Source organism: Geospiza fortis, unplaced genomic scaffold, assembly GCF_000277835.1.
Source record: "Geospiza fortis unplaced genomic scaffold, GeoFor_1.0 scaffold40, whole genome shotgun sequence".
Classification (NCBI taxonomy): Eukaryota; Metazoa; Chordata; class Aves; order Passeriformes; family Thraupidae; genus Geospiza; species Geospiza fortis.
Genome location: NW_005054297.1, coordinates 17,547,403 through 17,570,555, shown reverse-complemented (window position 1 = coordinate 17,570,555; position 23,153 = coordinate 17,547,403). Strand labels below are relative to the sequence as shown.

At 36.0% G+C, this 23,153-nt stretch overlaps 1 protein-coding gene across 4 annotated transcripts in view; it reads right to left on the bottom strand.

The window, feature by feature from the left end:
• Positions 1-23,153, bottom strand: part of FAT1 (FAT atypical cadherin 1) — a 102,631-nt gene that overhangs the window by 21,077 nt on the left and 58,401 nt on the right. For all 4 annotated transcript variants that reach the window (XM_014309734.2, XM_031062831.1, XM_031062877.1 and 1 more), the window contains exons 7-14: positions 21,063-21,202; positions 13,332-13,607; positions 12,908-13,118; positions 6,336-10,403; positions 5,562-5,758; positions 4,073-4,226; positions 2,397-2,630; positions 736-1,125 (exon numbers count right to left, since the gene is read on the bottom strand). In XM_014309734.2, coding sequence (XP_014165209.1) covers positions 736-1,125; positions 2,397-2,630; positions 4,073-4,226; positions 5,562-5,758; positions 6,336-10,403; positions 12,908-13,118; positions 13,332-13,607; positions 21,063-21,202 — 5,670 coding nt within the window. The remainder of the gene's footprint in view (positions 1-735; positions 1,126-2,396; positions 2,631-4,072; positions 4,227-5,561; positions 5,759-6,335; positions 10,404-12,907; positions 13,119-13,331; positions 13,608-21,062; positions 21,203-23,153) is intronic.

The following is a 23,153-nucleotide window of genomic DNA, read 5'->3' as shown; positions in this document are numbered from 1 at the left end:
TAACTTTTAGGTAGAAATCTTATTAAAAACAAAACCAATAATAAAAAAACCCAAACCCAAGCAACTTTGTAAGAAATTATCTCTCGAAAAAGAACTACATAAGTAAACAAAACTAAAATGGAAGTGTTTATTGATTTTTAACAAAGAATTCTCATTAATAGTGAAAAATTCTCAACATAACCAAAATAGCCCCTAAGACTAAATCTGACTATCATACAAGCCTAAAATCTCCACTGTCATGCTGGACATATGATTGAACATAATATTCCAATTCCAAGCTCTCTTTAATGCCATATCAAAGTTCTCTAGGATTACTGCCTTTGTGGACCAATGACCAGTCTTCCCAACCAATTTTATTTCTAATCCTTCTTTTGCCAAGCCTGGCCATTCCTTCTGATTATATACGTTTTATGGAAAGATAATTATGTTTCTCATTACAGATCTATGTCTTTCCACTTGCCTGCCCCCAGAGCAGGGAATTTCCAGTTAGGAACCCCTTATAAATGAACCCAATCCAAGTAATAATCCAATAAATAGAAACAACAAATAAATTTCCCATTCTACATTTTACTGCACTCCTCTAGTAAGCTTGCTGGTAAAATGGGTGAAAAGACAGCAGCAGCAACTTTACAGCTGGGATGAAGCACACAGATTGTACATAACCTGGCTGAACTATGGAGGAAGTCACTATGACTTGCTCGGCCTGAAGTAATATTCACAGTTGTAACCTGTTACCTGTTGTTGAATCGATGCTGAATTTTCCATGTTCGTTCCCACTGACTATTGAGTATGTGATTTCAGCGTTGGCTTCAATGTCTCTGCTTGCAGCATAGATCTGGAGAACTTCAGTTCCAACCAGAATGTCCTCTGACACACTTGCACTATACTCCCTATGCTCAAATACGGGTGGGTTATCATTAATATCCAAAACAGAAACGATAAGACTACTTGTTGAAGACAGTCTTCTAGGTAAGCCTTCATCTGTGGCCTTCAAAGTTAACGTGTACACAGCTTGTAATTCCCGATCCAAAGGCTTCTCCAAACGAATGATTCCAGAGAATTCATCAATAGAGAACTGCCCCTCTGCAGAGTTCACCAGTGCATAATGGATTTTACGGTTCAACCCTGCATTTTGAAAACAATTTTCAAGTATGAAGCAGCCTTTAAAATACACAACAGAATAATCCATCTGATAGCTATGAAAATAAGACACACATGCTAAATATTATCATTCATGTTAAAAGTACATTTCAGAAAGAGCTGAAGTCTCTTGTGAGGGGCAGAATTACTTCCAAAAAAGCATTAAGCTAACACTTCACTGCACTGATTTTCCGTCATACAGAAAACATGAACCATAGTTCTGCTTCAGTTACAGCACTAGTTAATATGAAGCAATTGTTAATATAAATGTAATTATAACTTTAGAACAACAGAATCTGCTTAGCCAGCTTATAATAACAGAGGAGGTTATGGGAGAGTTAGGTTGCATCAATTAACTAGACTCAAAACCAGTACATTTATTTAGGAATCATGCCCCAAAATTAACAGAAGCATAATTTCTAGCACCATTTCTTTATTAAACCTTATAGATTTTAAGGGCAATATTTTGGTCCACCTGATCCTCAAAAACTAGTGAAGTATGGAAACAACTGTCTGTTACCTTTCAAATGAGCAATCTAACTTCATCATAGCACAAAGCAGGTTGGTTGTTTTAGTAAACTGAGGCATTTGTTTTAGCAAATGAGGCAACTCATTAATGAATGAGTAATTCATTAATACTATTTGATTAAGAAACTGATGAGATGTGGAAATCATACACCTTAAGTGCTGTTGTGTTCCTTACAACAAAGCCTATAAACAAACTCTTTCTGATGTCATTTTCAGTTCATATTCACATAAATATTTGTAACAGAACAATGAAGACAAAGAGACAGTAAAAATCTTAACAGCATATACATAAAGCTACAGTTGACCAGCGTTCTCTTGATGGTATGATCATCAATGGCTGGCCTGAGAAGGACAAAAATCCATGAATGCCCATTTACATGAACAGACATGACTTGATAGTCCTATTACTTTATCAGGAGTAAAAGGGTGAACCTAATTGATCACAGCATTAATACCTTATGACAGTTAAAATTCCCTACATTTTGTCTCTCCCCCCTCTCCTCTTTTTTGCAAAGACACCATAGGGATGTCTTCCAAGCTACTCACACATGAAAGTCAGGTGTTAAATGACTTAGTTGACCAAAAGATATCTTTCAGGAGTCTGATCCTAAATGGTATTGAACATCTGTCAGCTCTACTGAAACACTTGACACCTCTCAGGATAAAACTAAAGAAATACCACTGTAAGTCTGAGGACATGACAAAAGTATCAGTCAAAGAATGCATACCTGCATCTGCATCTGTTGCCTGCACTCTTGTCAAAAGGGTTCCAGGCTCTGTGTTCTCAAATACTGTAATGGAGTAAGTGTCTGTTGTAAATTCTGGGGCATTATCATTCACATCTTCCAGAGTCAGGATAATGTTAGCTTGGCAGAATCTTCCTCCTCCATCTGTGGCTTTCATCAGAAGATGATAAACTGCTTGCTGCTCACGATCAAGTGCCATTAATGTTTTCAGTTCACCTACAAACAGCATAAGTTGATGCAAATTGCAAGGCTTAAGTACACCTAACCTGTTTTCCCTTAAAATCGCAATAGCTAAACAACAATTTTCTTGTTTACAGTAATTTCATCACTGGCTAAATCAACAGTTGTACTGTATTAATGAACTCCACTTTGGGCAAAACATGTAAGTGACCTGCCTTTTAGCTTGAAAAGATTAAGAACTAAAACACTTTATTTTTTTTCTAATGCTCTTGAAACAGAAATTAGCTAAAGTTAAACTCTCTGTTAGTGCACAAAGAGAATGTGTATGCATGCAAAAATCCATGTGTGTTTGTGCAAAGTAAATTAAAGTATTAGAACTCTGGCTTTAAAAAAATGCATAGTTAAATCCATGTCTGTTTTTTTTCAGCTGTTTAGTTGTATTCCTTCCATAGGTATTGGTAATTCCTCCTCTAACATTCCATGAATAAACACAGCTATTCACAATGAAGTCTTAACTACTACTACAGACAAACCTCTAAACTGCTAACACACACTTTCCTTCTGAAGTGATAAAAAACATGAGAGGCCACTACTATGCATAAGAGGCCACTACTATGTGTAGTCATTGTCACCTTATAAACAGTTCAGAAAAGTATTATGAAACACTTTTTGTGAGTATTCTAGCCCTACCAATTCTCAGTTTATGTAACAACACAGTAGCACGTCACATAGATGACATTCAAAGCCAAAAATACCCCCCAAACCCATGAAGTAAGGTCCTTCTCATTTATTTTGTCACTGAAGTTTTCTAATCTCTTCTACTTGCATTACATTTTTGTATTCATCTTATCCTATCTTTTCTACACTGTTTACCCTCCTACTGCTTGTCTACTGCAGCCTGCACAGTATAGGATTTTGGCAATAGTGTAATACAAAACACACAAATACCATGAAGACCAAAGTGAAGCAAGTTAAAAGTTTATCTCATCTATACTTTTGAGCTAATCTCATTCCAATAAAGCTGGGGGTACTTCTGGTGTTTGCTATGGAAAGGAAATTTGTTGCTCCATCTAACCTCATCCCATTTAATTTTCCAAAACAAAAGATGGCAAAGAGAATCTGAATGAAGATATTTCACAGTTACAAACCATTATTGCTGCTACTACAGTGAGTATAAAAAGAGCAAAATTTATGGCCTACTTTTATTCCAGTCACTTCAGCAAGGAAGTTTCTGGCTTCAGGGCAATTACCCTGTTTACATTTTAGTTCCTCATAAGTTAAAATACTTGCCTTTTGCCTGAGTTTATTCAATATATTATTAGTATTTATGTAGTAGAAACTCACATTTTAAACCAATGTACAGTAAACCACCCTTAGTGGAAAGTTTTAACAACTGACATTTATGTCTTAATGCAATAGCAAAGCATTTTATAAAAGGAGGTGACTGGAGTCTTGTATAATGTATGAAGTATTATTACCTGTGTCTGGAGCAAGTCTGAATTTTTCTGCTCCTGTGCCATGCAGTGTGTAAGTAATTTCTGCATTGGAACGAATATCTGCATCTGTAGCAGACACCTGCATTATCAGCTTGCCAGGAAGGGCATCTTCAGGAACTGAATCAGCATATAAAGTCTGCAAGATTTCAAAGTTACATTGAAAAACTAAACATATGAAGTAAGCAAAACTTGGAAAGGGGAGGGGAAGAAGGAATGATAGAGGAAATAATATTCTGTTTGAATGTCTGGTAACATATCATGTGAACCAGAGGATGAAATAACTTCAAATTAAAAGAACTTATTATTTTCTAATTAATTACTTCACATTGATTCGATTATTCACAAAGGTATTTAATACTGCAGCTATAAGGATTTTTGAACACTAGTGCATTGCTCAGAACTCAAAACACTTGTAACTGATTAACTAATAATGAAATGTGCTCCTAAAATAGGAATTATAAATTTTTGCTAATTTAATTTTTCTCTCTTTTGGTGGATTATCTTTTCTGTGTCTGTCTCAATCTACAAGAAATTGATAGCTGCCCTTTTAATGACACAAAAGCTCCCAGATTAAATTAAAAATAAGAAAAAGGATTCAGAATTTATTGGCACTAAGCACTCTTACATTCCATCCATGTCAGGAATGTGCATTACATTAGAAGCACTAAGCCTTGTAACAACAATATTAACAAAGGGAAAAATAAAAGGAAAAAAAAGCTAAAAATACTGACTTGCCAGTCTGTGTATGACTGCAACTATTTACACAGAAGTAACCAACATAAACATCAACTAAGAAAAAAAGAATCCTATATCACTGTATACTTGTCCTTCCTAGTACAAGGGAAGATTTCAACCTAGTAATATGAAATCTGTGTTCAACTATGAAAAATCCTAGAGAAGCAGTAACACATTTTGCAGGGGCTATCTTCCTGAGTTTTTTACATTCCTTATTTTTCATGTCCATTTTTGCAGACTATAAAAATCTGGTACGGTAGACAGCTTTGTAACAAGAAAACATTTATGGCTTACGGATTTTTGGTGCTGTTGACTGCAATTGCAGAGTAATGTTCCACTCTTTTCAACTCTTTTATCACAGGAAATACATAATTCAACTAAGAAATGGGATTCAGCTTTCTTTAAAACTTTCTTTCATAAAATAGAGCATACAAGCGATGATGGCTGCAGCTTAAAATAATTCTTTTTGGAAAAGAATTAACATAGGAGAAATGTACTACAATTCTTCTTATATCTCTCAAATACCCACTGAGTGTCAATGAATTGTCTTTGGATTTTTAAAAAATCTGTCTGTGACGTATCTTTTATTTAACAGCAATCTATCTTAGTAGTCCAAATTTTGTCACTGGTTTAAAAGGAACAGCTATTTGTCAGTCTCCTGAGAAGCAATTTCAGAGAAAATGTAAATTTTATGTATGAAAGCAGCTGGTAATGGAAGATACAAGACTCTGCCTACCTTTTCACAAACAGGGCTATTATCATTAGCATCAAGGACTTTAACCTCCACCACAGCTTTAGCTGCAAAGGTCCCGTCAGTAGCTGTAATATTTAGAAGATAATTATCCTTTTCTTCCCTGTCCAGAGGCTTTTTGACATAGACCTTCCATTCATTCTGTAAATTTTCAATAGCAAACTGTCCCAAGGGATCACCTCCTGAAATATGAAAAGAAATACTATTACTCTACCAAAATTAAGGTATAGAAAAGAAAAAAAAAAAGAAAGAAAAAACCAGACATTTTCTGTGGCTTTATGAGGAAACAGCTTCATTTCCCAGGTAGAAATTGTCAGTAGATGCTCACACAACCAATTCAACTGTGGCCAACAAAATCCATAAAAATTAATTTAGAAATTCATGTAGCATTATAGAAAACATCATATTATGACATACACTAAATAGAAACAATAAAATATTCCACTGGAAATTAACAGCCTATTATTTTCTGAGTTTTCTTTCATTTGTTCTTTAACTGCATCACTAATCTAAGTATAGTTTTTTAAATAAAATTTGATATATAAATAATATACAGAGAAAGGCATCTTAAGCAAGGCACACATGAAACAAAGCCCACTAAAATTCATTTTTCCACTTAAGTTTTTAATATTAAGACATTGTTTCTTTGCAGCTCTGTGGTTTCAAACACTTTCCAATCTCTTCAAAGATTAAGCTCTATCTCCCATCATTCCAGCAGCACTCAAACAATTATTCTGACTTTTACCCAAAAAGACTTACCTGTGATGTAATAAAAGACTTGTCTATTGGTTTCTTCTGTATCAGCATCTGTTGTACTCAGGATGGCAATTACCCCACCAGGAGGGTCATCCTCACTGACTGTTCCCTTATATATCTCTGCAGTGAACCGTGGAGGATTGTCATTCACATCTGTGACAGTAACTTCAACCACAGCCATAGAAGATAGTTGGATTTTTTCACCCCGGTCAGACGCAACCACTGTGATCTTGTATTTGTCTCGTTTCTCATGATCAAGTTCTTTCAGAGTGGTAATCCAGCCAGTTTCCATGTTTATGGTAAAAGACTCTATAATGTCTAGCTCTTGAGAAGGATCCAAGCTGTAAGTAACCTGCCCATTGAGTCCTGAATCTAAGTCAGTTCCTTTAACCTGTATGACTCTTGTTCCAGCTGGTGTGTTTTCTACGATGAATGCTTCATATGGGTTGGATTCCAAAATGGGTTTGTTATCATTTGCATCCTTTACTTGAATGCTTACCTCTACTGAGGAAACAACATTATAATCTCCATTTGCATACTGTGCTTGAACTGAGAACTGGTACCACTTAGTTGTTTCATGATCAAGGTTCTTCTCAAGTTTCAACTCTCCAGTCTGTCGGTCAATCACAAAAAAGTCATCTCTGTTGCTTTCAGGAGTGTTCCCTTTAATCAGACTATATACTAAAGTCTGATTATGCTCTGCTTTGATAACATCTATCACAGTTCCAATTGGAATGTCCTCAGAGACAGTATAAGAATAAAATGGTTCTGAAAATTTTGGAGTAGGCACTTCTGGTGGGAGTATTCTAGCATAGACAGGAACAACTGACTCTTTTTGGGGGGATCCACCATCAATTGCTCTAACAAGGAAAGTAAGAAATTCATTTTCCAAACCAATTAAGCTTTCTTTTGTAGTAATTACACCAGACAATGAATCAATTTCTAAATTCTCTTCTACGTTTTCAGACTCTGCTTCAATAGAATATGTGATGTCTGCATTTGTACCTTCATCAGCATCAGATGCCCAGACTTTAATGACCGAAGTACCCCGTGGAACATCAGTCCCAATGTTTACTTCATACTCTGTTGCTCGGAATTGAGGAGCATTATCATTGTCATCTGTAAGTATTACATTAACAGTACAGAAAGCAACTTTCCCTCCTGAATCTTTGGCCATTAAACTAATGGCAATTACTTTTTCTGCTGGTGTTTCACGGTCAAGCTTTTCAGAAGTAAATATCTGCCCTCTCTCATTTGTATAAAATCTATCTTTGGCAAAGTCATTTACAATGTGGTAAGTGATGTGGCCATGTGTACCAGAGTCTTCATCTGTTGCTTTAACTTCAGTAACCAAAGTATGCAGTGGAGCATTTTCAGCTAGTTCAACCTCATACTCATTCTGGCTGAAAACGGGACTGTGCATGTTGGCACCGATTACACTTATATGGACTTGGGCTGAGCTTCTGAAGACGCCATCAGAAACTGACACATTAAGATTATAATGTGACTTCAGTGTTTGTCTGCGTAGGTTTGAGATGGTGATAATCCCAGTTTTACTATCAATCACAAAATTCTTCTGATCATTGCCTGTCAGAATGGAGTACTCCAGCTTGCCAACATCTGAACTATCAGCATCTGAGGCTTGCACACACGTCACAAAATGTCCTCGAGGAGCCAGTTCACTAATTTTGGCTTCATAAAGCAATTGGCTAAAAAGAGGGGGGTTATCATTGAGATCAGTTACATCCACAGTTACAATAGTATCACTGCTCAAGGGCAGCATGCCACCATCTATGGCCCTTATTAGTAACTTGTGTTGCTTAATTTGTTCGTAGTCCAAAGTTTTTGCTGTAAGAATGAGTCCAGTGCTGCTATCTATGTGAAAGTAGTCATGACTTTCACTATTATCCTCAACCAAGTGATAGGAAATTCCCTTGTTGGTTCCAGAATCGGCATCTGCAGCACTCACTTGTCCAACAGATGTTCCAACAACAGATGCTTCAGAAAGTGTTGCAATGTAAGACTGCTCTGTAAACACAGGAGGATTATCATTGATGTCTTCCACTATTATGTCTACAAACACATCAGCATGCGCCCCATTTAGGGAGTCAGTAGCTCGAACACTCAGTTTATAGGCTGGATGAGACTCAAAGTCAAGAGGGGCAACAACATTTATAACTCCAGTGTTGAAGTTGATAGTGAACTGATTGAAAGGATCTCCACCTGTGATGCTGTAAAACACCTTGAGTCCTTCAGGGCTGTTTGCTTGTACGTGTACCACAGGACTGTGGAGCTGAATGTTTTCTGGTATCTCTGCACTGTAGAAAGGCTTTTCAAACACTGGCATAGCTTTACTCATAACTGTAACTGGGACTGTAACTTCAGCTGAAAATGCAGGGTCTCCTCCATCTTTTGCCACTACTGTGACCATATACTCCTTATTTAGTGTGTCTGGTTCAAACCTCTTCTTCAGGGAGATTTCACCGGTAGGATCGATTTGGAAATGTTCATGATGTTCTTTGAGATAGTAACGCACCTCTCCATTTTTGCCTGTATCTTTATCTACTGCTGTCACACGTTGAATAACATGGCCTGCTTCAGAGTCTACTTTAACAGCAGCATAATACGGAAGATTGACAAAAAATGGAACGTTATCATTTACATCTTCTACTGTGACTTTAACTACAATGTGTGCAACAACTGATGGTTTATTTTCCTCTGTCACTTCCACAACCACATCAAAAGATTCTTGCTGTTCACGATCAAATGGTATTCCTGTTGTTGAAAGGACTCCTGAAGTTTGGCTTATTTTAAATCTGCTGTCTGGATTTAGAATATGGTAAAACAAAGGCTTATTTATTTGATTCCCTATAGCAGTAACAACAGCTATTGTTTTTGCCTCTGTGGAATTCTCCTGCACTGTTGCAGAGTAAGAACTCTGTGTGAACTTCAGCTGGCTTGCTTTGCTTTCTTTCACATTAATTTTTACAGATGCAGTGCTTGCAAATCTGCCATCAGATGCTCTCACTGTTAATTCATATCTGCTTCTTAACTGAGTTGTGTTTTGTACTGTTACATCGCCAGTCTTAGGGTTTATTGAAAATTTTTCTCCAATGTTGCCTTCAATAATGGAATAAATTAATTGGGAAAAAATGCCTGAATCTGCATCAGTGGCATTTACACTGATGACTTTCACGCCTTTATAAGTTGGAACCAGAAGGGATGTCTCATATAGCTCTCTTGAAAACACAGGAGGGCAATCATTGATGTCAATCACATAAATAGTAACATTAGCTGCATATTCCGCATACAGACGTGGTATCCCTGTATCATGTACTTGCACTGAAAAGTGGAAAATATTTGTCTCCTCATAGTCCAGACTCATTACTGTCCGAATGGCACCAGTGCTAGAATCAATGGCAAAATACTGGCGGACAGATGGTTCAACAATTTGATAAACAAGCAAAGCATTAGATTCTTTATCAGCATCTGTAGCTCGAATTACTAATGGGATATTCTTGTCAGTCAGAACCACACTGTTAATTGAAGCTGATTCACTGATGAGTCCTGTATATTCAGCCTGCATGAAAACTGGCGCATTGTCATTCTCATCTCGAAGATGTACCAAAACTGTTGCATTACTGGACAAGCCAGCCATGTTTGTTCCTTGCACAGTAAGAGCATAAAAAGGCAAAGTCTCAAAATCAAGCATCTTCTGAGTAATGATGACACCTGAGTTGGGGTTGATAGCAAATGCATCATCTGTATTACCATCTTTTATTTCAAAAACTACAGAAGACTGACTGTATGCTGTAACCATTCCAACAAAACTGCCAATGTTGGCACTTTCGCTGATTTCTGTAGAATATTCTTTGGCTGTGAATTTTGGTGAGGCATTATCAGAAACTGTAACAAATATGTGCACAGAGGTCACTTCACTCATTGGAGGATGTCCTTTATCTGTAGCTTTTACCATCAGGTTGTATTCTTCCTGGTTACTACAATCTAACTCCTTTGCAGTTTTAATCATACCCAAAATGGGATCAATAAGGAAGGAATTTCCAATATTCCCTGTGAAGAAAGAAAAAACAATTAAAAAAAGGAATACAGAATTTAAGGGATTACTGCTTATTTAGCTCTATACTTAAAAAGACATAGATGGAACAGAGACTATGAGCAGACAGAACAATGAAGCAGAGACTATGAAAATTTCTTAGTTTTGCTTGATAAACACTTGTTAGCCTGTCTGGAAAGTTTTCTGTAATCAAGAGCTGGCAGTAATTCTATCTTTACTTGTGGGAATACTGCATAAAATATAGTTAGCAAAGCCATCCAGGACTTGAAAATTAATGCAAAAATTTTCTTTTAGCAAACTTAAACATCAACTGTAGCTGAAAGGAACTTATATTCAGAAGTTAACATTAGTGGAATAAAAGTTACATTTTATAATCTAAAACAACTGGAATATTTTGGACAAGAAAAAAAGAAGGGTTGTAACAAACACTTGCGAATCTTAAGTGTTTATACAAGTATTGTCTAAATGACTGATTCAAAACCAAACTTTTTAAATTGGACAAATAGTTACCTCTCTCTTAATTTCCTATTGATACACAGACAAGTTATTCCCTGTGACTGTATTAGAAGAAAAATAATGCCTGCTGAGAAGAACCAGCTGCCATTTAACATAAACACGTGTTTGTTTCAAATTTTGAAATATACAAACTACACTGCATACAAGACCCTACTTATGTATTAAATATGCTAAGATTTAACAATTTACCAACCTAAAAAATGACATTACCAAAGCCATGATCTCAGCATGAAAAAAAAGCTTTAAAAACTTCTGAGTTCTGCACACAAGTAGGCAAGAAGGAGGTTTTGTGTTTTGTTTGAGTTTTTTTCACGTTGAGTTTTTTTGTTGCTTCTTTTTGGTTGGGTATTTTTGGGTTTTTTTAGAGCAGACTCTAAACACAGTGGCATTCTTAGAATATCCCATTACATATCTAAGCAGCCATTACAAGCATTTAAGGAATGTTCCTTCCATTTACTTAGAATAACAATTATAATGCTTTAACCTCCCAGTAGATCACCATCCTATAAAATAAACCTTACAGGTCTTACATTTACTCCTACAAAAAGCCAGAAGAAAGGAACAGAACAGCATGTCACTTCATTCTAGACTGCAGGCACACACATTTTTTCTTGCCATTGTTTGGCATTCAGCAAACAAGACTAACAAAATGGGAAGGAAAGAGAATAATTTCATGGACGTTGGTGTCTTGCTTAGTAAATGCTTAGTAAATGACATATTTCTAGAAATGACAGAAAAATCGCATGTAGTTTAAGCAAGTTATGAGACACTCAAAACCATTCATTCTTGTCAGAGTATCATAATCACAGCTTTGTTTTAATGCAGTGTTAAAGTGCGCTTTCATATGAAAACAGCACTTTGGGGAAAAAGGAAAATATTTATAGTAAATAATTCCTATCCTTTACACAGCAATTCAGCAATTTACGTAAAATTTAAAAACAGCATATATCACTTTGCATGCAACAGAAACTGAGTAACCTTTTGCCTGTTGTTCTCTTTTATGCTTGTTACTGGGATTTTTTATTTAAATTATTTTTTACCTTGAAAACAGTATTTCACATAAAGAATGAAATTTAAATAACTCTTTTTTTCTAGTCATGGTACCTACAAAGCTCAGGACCTTGATAATGGCAAACTTGTATTAACTCAGATTTCATGGACTGAAGCAAAACCTACTTCTGTCTGGTAAGTGAACTCAATCCATGTCATCCTGATTTCTAATATTAAAAATTGCCACAATTTGAACCACATTATTATAGGTAAGTTCAGAAAGATGTACTGAGGTTAAAAATAAGGAGCAGTTCTTTCCTGGCTTGCAATGTGGAAGGAGTCTTAATGCCAAACTGACCAACTCTTAAGGAATTTCTCAAATATTTTAATAAGCTAGAATAGCAGTCCCACTACTAAAATTAGCCACAGGGAAGTAGAGAAAGCAACCCCTTCTTTGCTGCATCTATCAAAAAATTTACCTTAAAAGCTGGGATTAATTAGGAGTTTGGTACAAGCACATTTAAGTTATTTTTGAGCTCCTTACTTCTGCATTATATTAAACACAAAAGCACTTGTCTCAAGCTCTTACTTTATTCATCAAATCCTTGCTTTGCCTATGTCACAGAAAATAAGACCTACAATATCAAAATAGAATGCAGTTTTAGACCTGAATGGAATGATTTCTTACAGAAATTACAGATTCTGTAATTTCTAAAGAAATTACTCCTTTTGAGCATTCCAAGATGGCTTTTTCTTCCCCTACTATTAAATATGCCAAATGTATCTAGAGGATAACATAAACAGCTAAAGGATATAGATGAATATTTTTAATTTTCTTTTAAATACTCTGAGGCTGTGTCTTCAATACATATCTCATAATATGGCACATAAACCTGCACTGTCCCCCTTTTTTCACAGATATGTTTTCACATGTCTACAGTTGAAAAACTATCAGCAAGTTCAACGGACTGAAAATGTAAGAAAGTGAATATACCTGATTCAATAGAGTACACAATTTCTGCATTTTTTCCTTTGTCCTTATCTAATGCTGTAACCTGGAGTACTGCTGATCCAACAGCTGCTGACTCATACACTCGTCCTTCATAGGAAGGGCTGGTGAACCATGGGGCATGATCGTTCGTGTCACTGACATTGATGACCACCCTGGCGTAGTTGCGCTTCACAGGAACATCTTGATCTCGAACCTGCAACAGTCAGCACATCACCAGGAATTAGCACTGGAATTTCAGTAGTTCACCAGATATTAGCAGTAATTCATAGTGCAATCAGCCACAGAGTCAAAGACTGCACAAAAATTAAACGTACAAATAAACGTTTGAATTATGGGGACAAACTAAAAGGACATTAAAAAGTATCTGTGTGTAATTCACAGCAGAAAAAATCTCATGCGTACTCACCATTATTGTGAGAATATGCTGGTTCATGGTCTCATGATCCAGTTTTTCTGAGGTATAAAGAGAGCCAGTTGCAGGGTCCAGACGAAATTTCTTAAGACTAATGGGATCAGTGCTGCCCTGCATAGTATAAATCAGTTTATTCTTCTCATCTCTGTCTGTGGCACTGACTTGCAGAATTTCTGTCTCTGGCAAGGTATCCTCAGGTATAACAACTTCATATTTTGAAGCAGAAAACTGAGGCCTGTGATTATTTGTGTCTATAACTTTGATGTACACCTGAAATGATACAATGGCAAAGGGAAAACATTTCTTTTAGGTAAAAAGAAATGAAAGGAGGATATTTCATTAAAAATTAGACCATGATACTGAAGTAATACCACCTCAAGACAATTTTATTTTGCTGAGAGGAGGTGAGATCCAAGACATGTAGGTAAGAAGAATGTCACTAAAGCCAAATCTGCCTCATCTTCCCCAAAGTCAAACCAGAAATCTATACAACCAGAAACATCTTAGATAAGATATCTTAAAGGTATTTGCCCAAAGGAAGAAAAAAAAATTCCTTGTTAATTCTAGAATTAAAAATTTAAAATATATAATATGGATCCTAGAGTGGGTAAAAATTTGTTTTGGGGTGCAAATTTACAATTTTAAGCAATGCTTTTTCAAGGCAGTGCATGCATAACACACTCCTTACCCTCACATAAAACCAGTCCTCTTTCAGCCCCTCACATCTGCAAGCCTAGGCAAGAATAGAAAAGTAGTGGAATTGCCACAAAAGTGCATTATTTTGAAGAACTGCAGGTGGTTTTGTTTACCATTCTCTAGCAATGTAGCCTAATTTCAGCATAGCTCACTGGTCACCAACACGATTTCTCTGAAGTTACAGTTAAATTAAATCTGATGCTTCAAATTGCGTCTTTGTATAATATTGTTCACTGGAACCACACATGATCTCTGCAGCCCCACTTGCTTTACACAGCACCAAAGTTTTGTATGAAAAGGGTAAGACAGACAGCCACCATCCTGTTCCTTCAACAGTGATAGCATCAGACAAGTAACAGGAATGCAAAGGAGTTGGCAAGTAGACAGCAAAGCTCCAGCAACACACAGCTAAATTCAGGTTCTTTATGTGCTGCACGTACAGCCATGCTTCTATCCACCCAAAGGTTAGGAGCTTTGTATACATTTGTTAAGGGCTATATATAAACAGGCTTTTAAAATAGGGACTTACAATTCTGTAAGTGGGTTAAATTGCTCTTTGAAGGCACTCAGTGCTTTCCATTGGTAACTGGTGGAGTCTACAGATGTAATTTAGACAAGGTACCAAACTGCATGCAGTAGAAACTAAATTAGATGAATCCTGATAGTGGCAAATAATTAGGAAATGCCAGGGCTCTTGCTACAGGAAGAAGAAATGTCAACCTTGCAAAACTAGCATCTTACTCTAAAACTGAATGGTTTAGCACACTGATAAAATCCCTTGCAAGATGTTGCTATGGAGACTAAGGAGTTTGGTTTTGTCAAGGATTAGAAACAGATTAAAGAAAAGACACAAAGAGTTAGACTAAATATTGACTTTCAGTGGGGAGAAACATTAATGGTACATGACCCAGGATACATATTAGGACAAGTTTTAAAATACATTAACTAACAAATTAACTTGGAAAATGAAGAGTAAGTATTATGCTAAAAATCTATCTTTTTACATTTTCATGATTAAACAGGATGCAATAAAGCAAAATTTTGTATAAATGAAATACATTATAATGCCTCATGGAAGAAGACAGAAAGGTCTAATATACTTACAAAGTATTTGAGTAAAAACAGATGCTCACTGAACAACTGTGCTCAGGAAAATTAAAAATTATACCAAATGAAGATGAACAAGCAATTTAAAGAAATATAAAGCCCCAACACTCAATACAAGTCAAACTATAAAAAAACTTCTGCATAAATGGAAGTTTTAAAGCCCATATACAATTACAACACTTCATTAATGGATACTGTGCTTTCAAAGTGAACTCATCACCAATTATTTTATTAACTTTCCATCACCAAGAAACTATTAAGGTCAGACTCATAAAAAAAAAAAAAAGTGAAAAGATGAGGGGTCAAATGCAATGAATTTAAATTAAAATTTCTATTTAAATTCATGTCTATTTCCACTCCCAAATGAGGAAACACAGAAATGTAGGTTAAAATTGGAAGTGAGAAGGTGTGCAACTACAGAGCAATTCTGTTAAGCAAATCTTTGGAGCAGAAGACATGGCCACCTGTGCTGTTGGTATTACACAAAACAAATAAAGAAAAATAGCATTACTAGAATGGAGCACCACAAAAATCCCCATGCAAACAACTAAGTTAAATGTCAGAAATGTAGTGACTCTAAAACCAGCATCAGTACCTACAGGACTAGCCATATATCCAATGAACCAGCTTAACTGAAAAGTGAGTTGTTGATCAGGATTTGGCATCAAATCTGGTATTAGCTAGTGAAGCAATTAAAATGACACATAAGGAGAAATCCTCCAAAAAGTACTGTAGGGGCAAACAGATAAGGAGTTAACTCCTCAAAATGCACAGCATTATTAAATATGAATTATTAAAAAAATATTGCTAAGAAATAAACATAGTGACTCAGTCACTACAAATGGTTAGCTCAGGTATTCCATTACTTGTCACATTAGTTGCTCAGGCTGCAGTTTTTCTCCACACTGACAAACACTACAAATACACAATTTCATATATTAGTGCAGTCATTTTAAATGTATGCAAAATCCAAAGTTTATCTTAAACTCAAGTGAAAAATGTTTTATCTACATACTCTAGGATTCCTTTTTCTCTCAGTGACATTATTACTTTATGCCCCTGCACAAATTCTGCTGGACAAGCATGATGTGACCTGATGGGCTCCCTTTTGATAACTTGTCTAACTCTGCACACTGGGCTGCTTTAATAAGGGCAGGGGGAAGGAATTATCCCCTTCTGTTTGACATCACTGGTGGGAAGGTAGATTCACTACCTCCACTCCTGCAGTACAAGAGAGACACCTTGACAAAACGAAACAAATCCAATGACTAGTCATTAAAAATCAGTGAGGACTGAAAAGCAATCTCTCCACCGGAGGGGTGCAGGAAAGAGAGCCAGAATCTTCTCAGAGATGCGCAGTGAAAGGACAGGAGGTGACACTCACAAGCTCCACTAAGAGAAAACACAACTAGACATAAGAAAACTATTTTTTCAAGGAGAGTGGTTAAATACCAGTATAAAAGCAAGTCCAAGGGAGAGGAGTTGTGCCTAGTCAACCCAGGCCGTTAGAGCCTGATGAGTCACTGAAAAACATGGCCAACTTTGCAGTTTGATCTGCTTTGACCATGAGTTTTAACTAGAACTCCAGGGTTCTTTCCAATGTGAACTATTAAATAAATATTAAATAAATTTACTAAGGAAACCCTATTTTCAATTCAGGAGTTCTTACTGAGGCTAAGTGACAGGTGCTAGATGTGCAATTACCTTTTAATTGTAAGAGGACCAAATTTTCATGTAAACTGTTAAGACCTTGAAGTTAAATGGAAACCACTTGCAGAAATAATTGTGAGTGCAGATTTAAAGACCCGTACAGAAAAATATGGTTTATGGTGTGTCTGAGAACAACACACATGAAGAACTTGTGTTATTCTAACATAACATGCAGTATAAAATAAAACTAGCTTTTGAACATTTCTCAATGAAATGACAAGATTCAATTCAAATGAAATATGCTAATATTATCTCTTGAGAAAGAGTTGCACATTAAAGAGGTACAATATAGAAAAGCTTGACATCAGCAGACCACAACATGATCTTTGAAACAATGCTCTGGAACTAAAGAAACTTCATTTATTTTGCAAAAATATGCAAGGGCTGTGTTGCACAGCTGCCTTCTGCCCACAGATCCCACTGAGAGCAATGTACACCGGTTATAAAGAGAACAAAGCAGGATTACTTTGAGGAAGGACTTAAAAATCTATTAATAATCTGACAGATGAAACCTAAATTTGCATAGGGATGTACTGATTGCTACTAAGAGGAGATATGTGCCATTGACAAAACATACTCAATGTGCACTATTTAAACATAAACATGTTTAGATTTTAGGTTACTTTAATATCATTTTTCATTTACTGATTCTGTGTGGAGTTTAAAATCTACTCCTGTCCCACAATTACATTATAGTTGCATTGACATGTTTATATAATTTTCATAAATAAAAAGTTGTATTATCCAGAGATGATATAACTTCATTCCAGCTCTAAATGTCTCAGTAGAGCAATGTAATTGCGAGCAAAATTACATGCAAAGATGTAGTAAATGAAGATTATTCTATACTTCATTCCCAAAGTATCATGTCCATATAGCTTTTGTGAAAAGTAACGTTAAATATTCTGCAATAGCAAAGCAATAGGTAAAATGCTGCAATTAGCTGTAAACCATCTGAAACATTACTTTCAATGAAAAAAATTGATACACATAGCAACGACTGCAGGGGGCTATAGCTAGAAACAGGACCATTTATTTTGGTTTTCCCCCAAAAATCAATTCAATAGTTCATTTATCACTACTTAGAGCCTGTGAATAACATTTTCTGTTTCAGTACATAGGTACGCTGATTTGTGGGATTTAGTTTTTTAGTTTCTGTATTTTTATTTTATTTTTAATCATAATCCTTCCAAGCCTGACACTAGTAATTTCTCACATTATGTCAAACACCACTACTGTAGGCCTGGAATTTGTTTGTCCTTGTTTTGCCTCATGCATTTGGCATTTAGATGCATGCAAAATTCTAATAGACTCCCCGCCTACTATGGCTTTATTTTTCAAAAAAGCTATTTAACTGAAGTCCTGAAAGAGTCAAATGCTCTACAGATGTTAATGGCCCAAGGCCAGCAAATGCCTTCCAGTTTAAAGTCAGATTCAATACACTGCTTTTACACAGTAAGGTTTTCATTTCGTGTGCCCCTCCCCAATTTCTTGCAAATGCCATTCCCTTTTTCAAATTAAATGTAAAATTACTTACTCTGCTGTTAATCAAGATCTGTTAAATTGGTTATATCCAGTGTTTATAGCAATTACTTTGTAAGCTAAAAGCTTTGTATGGCATATTGTTGTTCCTCATGTATGCACTCAGAATTCAGAATTTCTTTTGCCAGTCACTCCATTTTAACTGTTCATCAGCTCTTAGAAGAATCCAATGCCACATCAGCATTTAAACTTCAATCATCAGTATTTTAGCAGTGAGTAATGGAGTTTACACACTGGCAGCCATAAATCACACCTTCAAATTTGATTTTGTATCAACATTTTTAACCCCCTAATTTAAGCCTGATCCGAAATGCATCTTTTGAGGGATAGTCCTGAGGGCTATTTCAACAGATTAGCACATTTGGGTGGGCCAGGAGTTATGGGGGAGATAAAAGAATCAATTAAAATCAGGATCATGCACCAACAGTTGCAGAGTTTGAACTAATCCACACTCCTCAATCTAATACACCACACTGAGACTCCAACAAACAGCATAACTGGTGCTTATCCCATGAGCAGGGCAAAAGAAAGACAAGGCAAAGGAAGCCTTTGTGCTTGTTTGTAACAGAAACCACAGTCTCTGATCCTGCCAAGCCTGAGAGAGGAAGAGAAACATATGAAAAATAATCACAGAAAAAGCAATCACAGAAATGACAAATGTGAGACTACTACTCCAGTTCTTCAGGAGAAGAGTGCTGTGGGGTAAATGTTTATAATGATAACTTAGCTTTACAAAATGTTAAAATAACAAATTCATTTAAGGAACAAAAAGTACACTGTGCATTCCCCAAGAAGAACTAAATGAATCACATAACTCGAGGAAAAGAAGGAGTGAGGGTTAAAGTAATGATCTTCCCATTCTTGGTTTTTCTAAAAGACAACACAGATTATGGTTCAACTGTGACAGCTCTGGACATGTGCATAAATTCAGCTACGCCAGCAGCAGCACTGGATAGGCTATCTGCATCTTCACCAAGGCCTTATATTAAGCCTTGCCTAGTCCCCAGGCTACCCCAGCACCCTGTATGATGGCATCTTTGAATGCATTTTTGGTAGGTGGGGGGAAGTGTGTATGGAAAAGCCTCTTGCTGTCTTTTTGAATGTTAACTGAATTTGCGTTTCCTCTATTTTTTTGTCCTAAGAAATTCCTGCCCTGTCTCCAGCATTCTGTAATCACTAGAAGTGAACCTGCTCAATATTTTTACTACAAGTAGGTGAATTTAATAAATTTACAGCAGGATTCTCCAAACTGTTTATGGTGGTTATCATCACCAGAGGCAATGGCACCACAGCTATGACTGCAGAAAGCTCCTACTGGGAAACATGTTGCTGTCTTTGAAGATTCATGGTCTAGAAAAATCACTCACAATTGTCACCTCTTAAGAACAGGCATTTCTTAAAGGAAATTGCTAAGCTTGGTCACCTTCTACTATCAAATTTATTCTATTTGACCTACCAAGCCTCCAGACAAGCAGTCAGCTCAATAAAGATTCTGTTTAAAATTCTTAACATTGACAAAAAACATCTTCTGGCTAAAAGCAGAAGACAACATATAAGACATTAGAAAAGATAACAGAAAAACATATGCACTGCACAGAAGCTGAACAAGAAGAAATTGCATTTGTAGCACAGATCTCCATGTACAGAAAAGACAGCAGCAACCCACTTATTCCTCTTTGAGTGCCTGAAGGGAAGGTCAACGATAGGGGTAGGTAATACAGACACATCACTGTCCAAGCCCAACAGTCTTTAATCGGTAAATAGAGCCTTTCCTTTCTGTCTGGAAGAAAAGGGAAGCTCTATAATCATTGCTGTATTCACACCAACCTCAGCTAAACTGTACTTTCAAATATATTCAGGTTCTGGGCTGGGGAAAGACACTAGATGGGAAAAACAGGTGGGATATACATCATAAACTACTTTACTATGAATTAGGCAATACTGTCACAAAAGGCTTCTGCAGTTTTAAGTGAATTTATTAGTCCAACTGCAAAGAATTGCCACCATCAGAGAGAGTCTTAGTAAAAAGGTAATTTTAAAACATTGGTTTGTCTGAAGTTGCTGCTTTTTTGGAGATTACTAAACAATCTCTACTTCACAAAACTAAAATAAAGTATTTGGGACAATACAAAGAGATGTTATAATCTAAACCTTGTTTCTATATGTACACTATGCAGAAAAAGCAGTTTACTTTCTTGGATATTGTACAACTGGTCATCCACAGATCCTCCAGGGGGAGGGGAACCACAAAATTTTAAATTGGTTGTCTTTAAATTTCAAGTACAGTAATCACTTCATGTAGTGACTTTGGAGAAGCTTGTAAAGAGGAGTAATTCAGATGAGTAGTATTAATCCTTTTCTTGTAAGAAAGTCATGCATGCAGAGGCTTAGTTTCTGTTTTAATTTATTTAGCTGCAGGAACCTGTTATAACTTAAAAACTGTTGGTTCAGACTACAGTATAATAACACACTACCTTTACACCTAAGCCACCAAACAACATGGGTCTGTGAATATCAGAATTCACTTATATTTTAGACAAAGTCCCTAATTTAAACAAACCATGTTCATTGCCTAGGATTACAAAAATGGTGAGAAGAAAACCCAACAGCTTCCCCACCCTCCAGCTACATACTCTTTTTATAAAAGTGCTTCATCAGAAAGTTCATTACCTGAGTGCTGATAGATCTGGTTCCATCTGTTGCTTCTACTGTCAAGTTGTAATTTGATTTCTGTTCTGCATCAAGAGGTCTTGCAACAATGATAGTTCCTGTGCCCTTGTCCACATCAAATCGACTGTCATAGTTGCCACCTTGTTCAGGAAATTGTGAGAGGGAGAAGTTAATAAAATGCATTATTGTATCATCGTTTTTATGTATGATCATGTTCTGTCTTCCAATGCTTAATGAAGGTGGAAATATATATACATATATTTATACATACATTTAGTTTAAACACTTAGGTTTTTTTCCTGGTAACATGATATTCTGCTAAGAGATATTTAAAACTGAGTAGTTTTGGACAAAGATGACTTGCCCAGCTCATGGAAAGTCACCAGGGACATTCTTATTAGCAAGATTCTCTACTTAAAAAAAAGTCCATGGAATTTAATGATTCCATACAGCAGGAAATTGAGAATTACTGCATCAAATGCAATAGTTCCTTTTGGGCAGATTATCAGCTAATAAGTGAAAAACATATTTTTATCAAAATACATTAAAATCCCATTTGATGTACAGTCAAATTTTTTGTCTTTTGGAGCAGAATACATATTATTATATTCATATATGACTATAGATAAAGCTGAAAAAGCTGCAGTACCTCCAAAGGATTATCATCTTAATGTTGAGCATCTAAGGAATTTACTATCTCAGTCTTACTGAGACAGAATAGTGCTAAATGTTTAAATGTCCAATGTTTAAATATGGTCAAGTTCCTTTTCTGAAGCAAATTATCTTAATTTCCCTTGTGAAACTTTCAAATTACTCTTTGAAATATAGTTAAATAACTGTGTAGATCAATAGCTACACTCAGTTGTTTAAACATTTAATTGATCATCATCTTGCCACTTGGAGCAGACTGCCCTGAGAATGCAATGTCCATTAAGTCCAAATACTATTAGTGATGATGAATACTGCCATTTAACCACAATTGCTTTAGACCTCTCAATAAACTGCCTAAAATGGAAGAATCAATTCTTATTTTGGTCAAGCCAGTGCTAGATATGGCAAACAAATTTTTCCTAATTACGGGCATGTGTTTTTCTAATTATATTTTACAAGGCTAGCAGATAGCGTTCAGATATCATCTGAGTGCTTTTTTTCTTTCCTTTAACAAGATTATACATGCTAAGCTTTGCAAATCACTAAATGCGTTTTATGAAAAGCCAAGCTTAGAAGTGAGAGGGTGAAGTTCCAAAGGTTGCAAATTTGAACTTAGTCCAAGAAAAAAACAGTAAATACTGAAATGAGCCCCCATTCACATGTAAAAAGGATTTCACCTTTAGAAGGTTCCACTGCATGACAAACATATCAATTTAGGAAAGATGGGCTGGATTCTGCTTCACTGGATTTGAGATATTTGGTAATGACCAACATCACATAATTTTTCTAGTTCAATTGAAAGCCAACTCCTCTTACTGGCCCAGCAGCAGTTTCTGAATCACTCAAATGGATAGAAACTGGACATCATGAAAGGTAGCAGTTTTTTTCTTAACAGATGAATTTTTTTATGGGCTTTGTGTAGTATGTCAGTTTTAGAAGGTGAATCTAGTTTTTCCTTTTATAGCTGCCAGGCAAAACCATTTTCTCAGATGTCTCAATGAAGTTCTCTACCTTTTAAGGGAAGAGTAAAGTGAATGAGCATGAATTGGTTCAGTCAGTTTTCCTGACACAAGGTCAAGCTCTAACCAACATTTTTCCCTTCCTTACCAAGAAAATCACCAGGGCCTTGCCTGTATTTGTAGTAGCAGCGATATCTGGTGATCCGCTGAAGCAGAACTCAACCCAAACTTCTGCATCTAGTACACTGGAAGTGTAACAGCAACAATTTTGGCCAAAGCCAAAACTGGATGCTCAGAATTGATGCTGTATAAATGTAATGATGACAAAACAAAACAAAAACGAACCTGTCACAAATGCAACCGTGAGCACTTTGATTTCCGAAGGGTTAATAAAATAAATAGTTTATAAATGTACGCTTTCATTTCAGATCTCATAATCTGGTAATAAATTATGTGATCTCAGCAGATACCTTCTGCTGTA